This window comes from Crassostrea angulata, chromosome 9, assembly GCF_025612915.1.
Source record: "Crassostrea angulata isolate pt1a10 chromosome 9, ASM2561291v2, whole genome shotgun sequence".
NCBI lineage: Eukaryota > Metazoa > Mollusca > Bivalvia > Ostreida > Ostreidae > Magallana > Magallana angulata.
Genome location: NC_069119.1, coordinates 5,863,418 through 5,875,282, shown reverse-complemented (window position 1 = coordinate 5,875,282; position 11,865 = coordinate 5,863,418). Strand labels below are relative to the sequence as shown.

Below are 11,865 nucleotides of genomic sequence, written 5' to 3'. Positions count from 1 at the left end.
AAAGAAAAAAAAAAGAAAAAGCCTGTGTGCGGCAAACAGTAATTCAGGTTCGTGGCAACAGACAGCCAGAGGACATAAAGTGGACCTTTCATTGTTTTTCGAACGACTTGAACAAAAAAAAATAATATGGACAATTCATTTGACGATTAAACATTGAATTAGAAGATATACGAGGCACCTAAGTTTTGAGGATTAGTCAAGTTAGTGTTCCCACCCCCTTTTCTGCTTTCCGAGATATGGGGCTAGGTCACCCTCTCCCTCCCACCCCTCTTTTAAAAGCGATGCTTCGTGTCTGTAACTACCATTCACGATAACTGCAACAGTGCTCTTTTGCAGGGCAAAAAAATTGATTAAAAAATAAATAGATGCTGCAGATTAAACGATGGTCGTAACTTCATATCTTACCAAACTTTGTCAATTTGCCCTGCAAAAGAGTGCCACATTTATTGTTAAGGGGTCCTGTGACTTCCTGTCTGACAAAGATTTCCCACCCTCTCACTGTTTCCTCGACACCTATAATTTGCAAACACACAAGGGATACAACAGATCCCTTGTCTGCATTCTGTGAACGGCTAAATGTACTCGTCAATTTGGCAACACCGTCGGAGAATAAACCAATACAACGCACAAGCTCTAGATGAAAGCTATACATGTATTCTACTACACGTGGAATTTGCTATTTGATATGTTTGAGCTTTGTCAAGTTGTCATTGCACATCGACCCGTTTGTTGTGACCCAATTAAAAACTTCAAATCAAATAGAAATTAATCAAGTAGAAGGAAAGAGGTTGGTATACAGTTTTCGTCCCAATTTGACTTTCAAACTTCATTTTTTGGGCTAGATATTTCTTCTTTGTTATTTCCAAACAACTAATATTTTGCCCATTTCTACTTTCCTGGGTCGATTCACAGACGCACGGCCCAATAGCCCCACCCTGTGACTTATGACCGAATTTTTTCTCGTAATTCTCCTGCTTGAGTGATTCTGCACCCCTCGAATATTGGCTTGCACAGACCGTTCTCAACCGGTTGGTGTGAGATTTGCCACATATCCAGGTAAGCTGCAATTTTTAAATATATGTCATTTTTGATGATTGAACGCTTTAAAAGAAATAGTAGATGTTTAACGGGCCCATATTTATTCACATATCAGTTAAATAATTTATTAATGGAACGAACTCACTTAAATTCCAAGAAACATGTAACTGATTTTTTTTGTCAAGGTAACCTACATGTATTTTTTTAATTGTTTTTAAATACATGAACACAACATACTTTTTAATCCATTTTTTTTTTATTCTGAAAATTTCATTACATGGATGTCCTTCTTAGCTTAAATCTGTTAGTGGAATGAAATATAAACGTATAGCATAAAAAAAATTATCAAATCTCCTTTTTTAATTTTGTTTGATCAATGAGGCTTTCTAATTAATTTATCAACGCTAATTAATTCACATTTAACTAAGGAGACAAAAACATTACCTAACCTGACGGATCTTAATTCAATGTCACCTTGTAATTTAAAAGAAAAGGGTACGCATGCATTCATGTACAAAAAACAGGAAGTCGTCTTTCTTTCTTTTGTTCGTTCGTTCGGGTTTAAAGAAAAGACATTCTTTTGACAGAAGGCTAAAAGGAAAAATTACATTTACTACAATTGTTCACTTCTGTTTACAAATGTGTTGTGATTGCCTCTATAAATAGCTTATCTGCCAAACCAGTTTTTATCTTTATGGGTGCAGTAACTTTTTCCTTCCAGCGTAATTTTTACGAGGCAATAAATTGTAAAATGTTAAATACCAGAGCCAGATAGAAGTAAAATCATCCCACCGTTGTCTGTGCAGAAATCTCAGAGTCCTCAACACTTACCTCTCCCTCCTCTTTCTGTAATTTTTGCTTAAAATGATCTTGAATTAATATTCTTAATCAAAATTGAGTAACTTAAATGATTCGCGTGTAATCTGATAACAGTAAAGGAAATGGCTTTTAAAACAAGAAGAAAAAAAAATTTAAATCTGATTTGGGAGTCTGGTTTTTCTTATTTGGAAATTCTCTTCAAATTGTTTTGATACCTTGTGTTGTTCCCTCCTTTTATGACTTTTTTTATTGGCTTCCGCAACCCTGCCCTCTTTGACCTACTTTGACCTACTTTGACGGATCGTGACAGGGGTTTATTGTTTACCTCACTGTCAACAGACATTTTATACATCAGCAGTTACCCCAAAATTGAACATTCAGATCCACATTTTTTTTAAATGACCTCATTTCCTACTTAAAGGGCACACGTTTCGCCCTTCAACATGCACTCTATATTATATAGAAACCACCTTTGTAATATTAGATGGTGTTCACGCATCAGTTATACGTTGTATTTCTTCTATGTTGTAAAGTCAGTTGTTCAGAGGTTTTAAGTTACTATAAACGGAACATTTTAAGGGTGATTTGTCATATTATTATATAATTATATTACATACATTTAACAATAACTTGACCGAGGAGTGGGATCACACGAAGTTCCAAGGAGCGGATCATCCGATCAAACGAAACGTCGAGTTTGAAGTGATGATCCGCGCCTGACAAAAAGGTCACGTCAAATGCACAGTAGCGCAGGGAGAAGCATATTGACCCCCCTCCCCCAGATATATTCTGTAAGGTGTGTTAAGCAAGTTTTAACGTCTGGAATGTTTACATCGTGGGAACAAGTGTAGAGGGTTTGTGTTACTAGAATAATGAAATACATTTATTGGTTTTTTATAGTCAATGGTTAATTAGGTAGCAAGCATTGCAGAAAAATACCTAACCATGCGACGGAAGCATGTTCTACAATTTTTTTTTCAATGACCAGGGCTTTGCATGAAACAAAGCGTTTTTCTGCAGGCAAATGAGCTTGCTTTTCCATATGTTTCTGATATACCAAAACACCGGGTATCCAATTGAGCGTGCTCGAAAATGAGAGGGAGAATTGCAGATCGATATGTCGGATGCGAACCTGAAAAAAGGTCTGCTGTCTTGATCCACAGGCGCTGGAACGATAAGGAAACTCTCCTCCAATCGGTGATGGGTGATGGGATCATATGCGCGGATCGAGAACTTTTCCTTGGGGAGCGGGCTGTAATAGGGGGTGGTAATTTTGTTAATGAAATCATGGTCAAGAATATATCCATAGATAGTCAGTTAGTGACTGTACATTAAAAAATAATTTATTGATATTTAGATGGAATTGGCAACTGGCACAGCCTATATAAACCCTCTTGCAATTACAAAGTCAAGGAGTGGAGTCATAAAATATTTCTATAAAATATAAATCCAGAGCATTACCTTACTTTAAATTATGCATGAATTTTTAAAATGCCTCCCGTCATTTAAATTATGCACTCCAGTGGATATCATAAAATTTTAAAACTTTTAGATGCAAAATAGTTGAAAAAAGGGGGGGGGGGTGTTGTGTTTCGATCATTTCTCCAACCTGTCAACTAAACAGTATTACTCATTCAATTTAATATCTTAAAATTTCACCAGGCCCTTTTTTGTATTCTTCCAATATGAGCTTTCATGTGCATTCTCCTTTCGAAAAAAAAATTATTGTAATTAACTGCTTCTGTGGCAGATATAAACCATTGTTTGAAACAATCTTCAGTTATAGATGTTTCTGTTGGATAGGCCATGTTTGGCTCAGAGCTACAATATTGTCACTTGGTACAAAATTATTCAAAAGTACAGAAATCTTCCCTTTTGTATACTTCGACTCTTGATTCAGTCTTACTTTTATCACAAAGGTATGCATGTAATTCATACTAACCAAAACAGCATTATTTTACAGGAAAAATAAAATTCCTGAACATGCGGTTGAATTTTTCTTGATTTAGTCTGCTTTCCGAGGCACTTTCATGAGGGGCGTTAAGTTTTTAAAAAGAAATAATAAAAAATATACATCTGAATGATTTGATTGCATGGTACACATTTCCCCGAAATAGTTAGATACATGTGACTGGCAGAGCGTGTTGATTGTTTTAGTGATAGCCCATACATATTGTGAAAAATTTATGTCCGACCCGTCTAACTCCAATTACTGTTTGATCACAAGTGGGTTCAGAATACAAATAATATTATAGTTGTTGATTTGTGTATTACCGCGGGAAAGGATATATTAATACTCAAAACCCAAAGGTAAGACACATCAAACACTGTTGTGAATTTTTTTTAATTTTTCATATTTCTTTACCTTTTTATATTGTTTACAATTGATTTTGAACTACCGATGTATTTTTTATCATTTCATCTAAATCAGTAAAACTTTGCCTGCAATTTTATGTACTCCTGTGGGATCGGCAGATGAAATGATTAACCTCATAACTACTGGATGCATGTGTGACACCACAGAAAATTAAATCCAGCTCAGATCTTACGACAAAGTGGCTGCTTTTACAGTAGACCATAAGCAATTGTTTGTAAAATTTATGTGTTTTAAAAAGATTTCGTTACCGGCTTGTGAAAGGGACTTGATATAACAATTTTTTATTTATAAAAAAAGAAGTTTCATGCAATTGCTTTGTTCGTAAGCACTATAGTCTGTCCCAAGATATTTATGCAGCACATTTGGTCATTTGTAGCGTTACATGTATGTCAGATTTATTCGCCTTCATTAAAAATCTGTTCAGCATCTTTTGGATTTCTAAGACATACACTGCACAATAAGACGTGAAGGAGATGCATCTAGAAATATATGTAAATGGGGCGATAAATATCATATGACTATGCAAATGGTAGTCATTACTTATTAGGTATGTATATAAAGAGCTGAAAATAGTAAATATGAAACCATGCGTTTATTTTCAGTTCACTAGTGTAATCTTATTCAATTGAATGGAGTTGGGTATTAGAGGGGAAGGGTTGTCACTTGTTCTGGTATTAATGAAATAGGGATCTTAATTATTGGTAGTGTGGTATTTACGTCGGGCTCGGTGCCACTTATCAATAGAGCTCAATTACAGTGAACACTCATCAGCGCCTTTATTCCATTGTCCTGAAGACGTGCAGACTGAGGACCTGGACCATCTACTGCTGACCTTTTTTGGTAAGCTTTAGTGTAGATCTATATTCACAAATATAATAGTAGCTTAAAATCCTTTACATAACATGTCGTTGGCTGCTCATACATTAAAAAGCTGTAAATAAATGCTGTCGAATCATTTGTTTTCTTCTCGTTCTTATTGGAATGTCCTTCGATTTAAATCCTGTCGGGTGCACACGAACTCCCCTGTGTGCAAAAATTGGGCAACCGAAAATGATGATTCTTTCATCGCTTAAATTCTTTTCTTTCATCTTTCTATACGATCTTGAAAACATGAAGCGTAACGAAGAAAGAGAAATAACTTGAAATTTTCACAACGAAACATCGAAAGATAACAGAATATATGCATATAAACGTTCACGGGCTGATTCGCTTGAGTAAAGTGTAAAAGGTCTAAAGTGTCAGGTTTCAACAATTGACACTTTAATCCATACACCATTGGTGTGATCTGGGGTTTTTTTTTATTTATTTAATTTCAAATAATTTTTTCTTCGAATTAAAAAAAGTATAACGTCAATGTGTCTCCATAGACACAGGAGTTCTCAGTATAGACAGGATTTTTCTTGTTCTAAAAATAGATCCCATGAATAGATCCTCATGAACCTTCTTCATATTTTTTCAGATATCTAAATCTTAGAAAAAAATCCGCAGCTACGGAGTTCGACAGCTCTTCTGGGTGTTTAAAAAAGCAATTGTTCTAATTCTTGTATGCATAATTTGCATTAAAAAAACAACGTGTAGAACCTCATATTTAATGGGTTTTTTTTATCTTTTGGCAAGAGTTTTGGTTAGCATCGGAAAGAACCAACCAGTTCAAGAAATGTTTACATTCTTATCCACAAATGTACAAGATCATCTGGCTGCACCCCCCTTTTAAAATACGAGTTTCCATGAAATTCACGCATAATCGCATATTAAATGAATTTCGTGATATCTGGCAAGAAAAATTTCGTGTAAAATTCGTTCGTAAAAAATTCGTGTTAATTCTATTTAAAAATCCACGTGAGACACATTATGCTGCGATTCTTTGCTAAAAAAAATATCATTACTTATCCAGAATGTTCAAAATTCGATATCTATATCTACTTGAAAACAAAATGTTACAACGTGTGCTTGCTAAATATAAAATCCAAATTCAAGTTATTTTTTCCTTAATCAATCAAGTAGTGTTATTTGTCAGATATTAAAAGACAGAATTTACGGTGTCACAGTACATGTTTTTTAACCCGGATGCTAATGATAAAAAATCAGTACTATTTAACCGATTTTGCTTACTGCGAAAACTATACGAAACTGTAAAAGAAATGTATCTGATATTTCAGTTGTAGACTTTTCCTTTTCTTAACACTTTGATATCAATGTACTTTTTAACATAATAAATTACATTCATCAGCTTTATTTCTCGTCGAACCTTTTAATAATGTGTCGGATGCATTTTAAAAACACCCTGTAGATGCGTAATAATTGTTGATGTTCCAACAAGTGCCTGCTATTCTTAGAAATATAAGCGGTGCAAGTTGCATAATACGAGCAGAACAAGAACAACGTCTAACAACAAAAGACATTTTGGTTTGTTTGTACTTTGTTAAATTCTACGAATTCTAACCGTAATTGATAGGTACTCAACATGCAGAACTTGGTGCTTCTGGCAGCATTGGTCTTCATCCCCGGGGTAACACCTTACCCCTATGGACCACCATTGGGAGCTTGTATGAGCATGTTTCCCAAGGGTCACGGAGTGGAAGCTCAAAAGTCGCCCCCGCCTTTCGAAATACTGGTAAACTCAACGTCATACAGAGCGGGTGATGTTATTCAAAGTAAGTACTTACTTTTCGTTAAAACGTTTTCTCCCATAACCATTAGTTGACTTTTCATAGAAAACGTTCCATAACGCACGTCCGTTGATAGATATTTCGTTTCCTTCGAAGGTGCGTGCATGCGCATCTGATCATGTTGTTATAGTTCTCTTTCAAAAGCATAATTATCTTAAAGTAAGATTCATTGCAAATCAATATCTTTTTAATGTGATTCTTTGATAGAGCTCATAAACGATCGATAATCATAGTAATCTCATGTGAGCGGACACACAGCATCTAATTTTCATTGGATTGATCATAGATGAGTGTACACAGCCAAAATAGAAAAAAAGTGAACGATTCTGTTAAGCTACACTCGTTTTAAATTTTCTTCTAATATGATATACTTTGAACATTTTTAAAAAGCTAAGTAAACGCAACAATATAGAAGACAATAAAAAAAAATTGAAAGAAATTTAAAAAATTAACAAAAACTTAGTATTGAAGACAAACTTAACAGAGTGTTGCAATTCAAGCATTTTTATTTTGAAGCCTTTACACAACTATGTAACACGCTGTGACTCATACACAAAATATGTTTGCCAGCATCTTTTCATATAAATGTTAATGTTTTCGCCATTTGTTTCAGTCACAATAAATACGACTGGTCTCCACGGGGTGTCGTACTATGAAGGCATGATGATACAGGCCCGTAGGTCCGCCTGTGGCCTCGACAAACCGACCAAGAGCCACGGGAATTTCTCTCTACAGGCCAACGAATGGTTCCTCGATACCATGGACTGTGAAAGCAATCCACAGGTATACTAGTATACTACAAAACTATACAACCGAATTTGTTTATATATGTGTATCTGAAAACGACAATTTTTAAAGGGTTGTGCTAGCAAAAGGTTACACTTTGTTTAAATTCATTTAAAGGAGTATGATCACGATTTGCTCAATTTTTTTATTAATGTTTACAATTCTTCACAAGGCATTTCTAACAACACTTTGGTTTCACCATCAATATTCGTTGAATATCAATTTTCGTGGATTCGTTGTTAAGTTGATCCACGAAATTAAATTTTGATTGAAGTGCATTTTCTATTAAAATTTTGTCGTGATATGGTCATTTGCCACGAGTTTACGTATTCATGAAACTCTATCTATTTATCCACGAAAATTGATACCCTTGAATATTAATGAATGCTTAGTATACCGCAAAACTATACAACCGAACCTTGTTTATATATCTGAGAACGGCAGTTTTTGTAAGGAGTTGTGCAAGCAAATGGTTATACTTTGTTTAAAGTCATTTAAGGGGTATGGTCACGATGTTTGTCAAAAAATATTTTAATTTTTAATGTTTACAATGCTTCACAAGGCATTTCTAAGTCAACCAAAATTTAAGTGGAAGTCGTCAAGTTATGAACGAGATGCAGAGTTCACAATTCTTTGTTATGTAAACAAAGCTTTGTCATGTATTTGTTTCCGTTATCGTATCAACATTCAAAATTTAAACAAAAACATGACATGTGCATTGTTTACATAACACTACGACTCTTTTTGTGACCTGCGCTAAATATAACTCTAAGACTGAGAATCAAATTTTTGTTTACTACAAGAAATGCCTCACTGAAGCATTGAAAACATCAAAAACAGAGGGGTTTTTTAAATCAAAATCGTAACCATGCCCCTTAAAAGGTATCAAAGAAAGCATTTATTATCAGACTTAGTTGAGCAAGTCTATCCTACTTTGTGAAAAAAAATACCCCCAGTACTGACAGTTCTTTGATTCTATTGTTTTTGTAGAGCGCCGTGGTGCACAAGAACCACAGTCACGTGGAGAGCAACGTGTTTTATTGGACGGCCCCGGCGCCCACAGGCCACATTTATTTCATGTACGAGTCTTCCTCTTGTTCAATCAAATTAACTGGTTTTCTTAAATTTTTCACCAGACCGCTAAAGGAGCATTTAGCACAAAACAATGAAAGAGACTTATACACTACAACAAAGACGTTGATACACTTGAACAACCGTCATTTTTAATGTAATATATATGCGTAGAAAGAAAGAAATCAAAGCCAATCAAAGCCATGTTTACCAAATAAATAGTTCAGTGCTCAATTATTCAGTCTTCCCATAAACTAGAGTTATCGTTACTGAAAGAGTTATCTGCCCCTTACAGCAGGTATGCTTTATTTCCGGGTATCCAAATATGAGTAAGCAGTGCGGGAGTTTACAAATATACGTACGACTTTTCTTCCGACAATTTTTTTTATAATGTTTGAAAACAGAAATCATCAACAGTAAATTAGAATTAAAAAACAATCAAAATCAGCATATCATAAGAAATACGTTTGATTACAATCAATAACATTTATAATGTGATGTACAAATTTTTGATCAATCGGAAAACATTGCGAATGAAAGACATTTTGATTCTTAAATTGTCGAACAATTAATGCTTTTGTCGATTTTAGAGCTAACAGCTAATAGAGCTAATGGATGGATGGTGGTAATAGTAATATCTCTGTAAAACAACTTAACTTCACCTGATACGCAGAAATGAAAGATGTTATGAATTTTAGAAAGGGCTGGAATTGAAAATTGAGTTTTTTCTAGAAATCAAATATAGAAATATAAATTCTTAATAAACTGTCCTTATTTTTTTTTTTGTGAGGACAATGCTATAATATAGGGAAACTACGCATATATATATAATTCCGATTAAATTCAGATATACATGTACGAGACCCCTATTTAACGGGATTGGATTTTTGGAATTTGTGAACTGATCAATTGATTTTTATTTTTTAATTGTTTTTCGTCATGATTTTAGGTCGGTCTGCTCCCACTTTTTCAAATTCAAAGTTTGCGCAAGCCTGTTAAGATGTTTTCTATATTCGTTCAAAATGCCATGCATTCATGAAACATATATAGACGCAGGTAGTATTGGTATCTAACCAGGCACCGACGGTCATCAATTCAGGCAGCTGTATCTGTCATGTACGATGTTTAATCAATGACCTCCATTTGAATTTCCAAACAAAACAGATTCATTGTATTAAATAGATATTACAGGGTTAAGAGGAATGACAGTGTTGAAATTAGAGCTCAGTGCTATATCATTATATAGATTTCATCGAAATAAGAATTTGTTTTCGGTTTAAAATAAGACGTACTTGTTTCCTTCAAGCCTTTAATGAGACCGCTTAAACACACCTTTTGAAGTTTGTTTGTTTTACTTTAAGTACCTTTATTACTTTTATCATTTATCACATTGCCCTTTATATAATTGAGTTGTACTTTATATACGTGCCATCTGTAGCAAACAAATTATGGTATAGTGCGAGAAAATATTAAAGCTGATTTAAAAAAAAATGCACAAGAGCAAAATTAATATCAATAAGCCATACACATGAAAAACATGTTTTGGAATGAACTATTAATATAAATATCAAATAATAACAAAATTCTCTTTAAAGAGGTGGCCAGATGTGTCTTTATGATTGTTTTGCATGTCCACTTCACTGGAAAATATAATGTATCAGCTGAAACCACATGTACGCACTTCATCGCAAGCAATAGCAATAATTATTGGTAGGTTGCCGGCGCGTAGCATAAAGGAGGGGGAGGCAGGGAGCCCCCATCCCCCACTTCTTCTTGCAGCAGAGTTTTCATACGTTAACTTATTAAAACGTGCATAAACATAAAGTCCTCCCAACTACTTTTTGGGGAGAACCATCCATGTAAAAAAATTGAAATGAATCTGTGAAAAGAAGGAAACGTGAAATCGAAGTTATGATTAATGGTACGCAGTTCGCTATACCCCCTCCCCCAACACACAAGGATTAGAATTTTCACGGTTTGTCAAGATTGTTTGGATTAACCCCCCCCCCCTGCACTTGTACTTTCAAAAACGATGCTAACGCGCTATTCAAATCTCCTAACTGTTTTGCATTATTACATCATCCTTTAATTGCATAATTGTCTTTATACATTGACAATTTACACCAATAACCGATTAAACAAGACAAAAAACGTTTCTTATTACTTTTGTTTATAGTGGTAAAATATCGTATACCTGCTCTAATGGAGAGATAACTCGTGTTACGAACGATAACTCCAGGTTATGAAAATCCCGAATAATATGCATTCTATTCTGTTCCTCCTTAAAGTGTTATTACTTCATACGAAAAATTATGGTGATTTGTTTATGTTTAGAGACACAAAAAGAAATGAAACAAATAAACTAGCAAGCTGAAGGTTTCCCTAACAAATAGTAACTTATTTCAAAAATCTCTCCTTCTCGTTACAGAGGTACCATAGTGAAAAACAAGACCTTGTTTTGGACCAATGTTCTCTCCCCGCTCATCAAAGACGTGACCTCCAACGAAGAGGTCAAGGCCTGTAGTGGCGTGACCTCCATTCACGGCTGCCCTCTGACCTCAATCATCATTCTACTTTTCTCCGCCATTTTATTTTTACGATGAGAGAATTAAAACAGCAATTGCATGTACATAATTGCCTACATAAATAATGTGATTGACCGGTAACTTAGTAGAATTATTATTAGCTTGAATCTAACATATCTGCGTAAACTATAACTTTTAGAAAAGTTCATTTGACCAATGGCCCCAAAATGCCTGTTATCATGGCGCTAGTGTTTACTATTTTGACCATGTCACAGGAGTTTACATGTATTAATGTTATTGTTGATGTTCATTAAACTTTTATTTCAATAAATCAATTTTCTTGGCGAATTCTCTGCAAAGATATTTTTTTAAAGTAGAAATATAGTTGTTAGCATAGATATTATTACATATTCTATCTTTATGATATTGATAAGCTGTATTTTTTGTTATTCCGTCATTGTATATATAATTATACAAGTTCTAATTAAGATGCAGTTAATCATATTAACAAACTATACAATTAACATTGCTTAGTTAGTGTTACTATTTTTGTTACTTTAGCAATCATCATTTAAAGTTA

General features: G+C 34.3%; 1 protein-coding gene across 1 annotated transcript; it reads left to right on the top strand.

Annotated features, from left to right (window-relative positions):
- Positions 1 to 2,959: 2,959 nt before the first annotated feature.
- Positions 2,960 to 11,633, top strand: LOC128162457 (putative defense protein). Its single transcript, XM_052825668.1, is given in 6 exon segments — positions 2,960 to 2,990; positions 2,993 to 3,147; positions 6,690 to 6,888; positions 7,517 to 7,686; positions 8,680 to 8,768; positions 11,189 to 11,633. Coding segments are annotated over 6 exon segments (804 nt in total). The 5' UTR covers positions 2,960 to 2,974; the 3' UTR covers positions 11,364 to 11,633.
- The last annotated feature ends 232 nt before the right edge of the window (positions 11,634 to 11,865 follow it).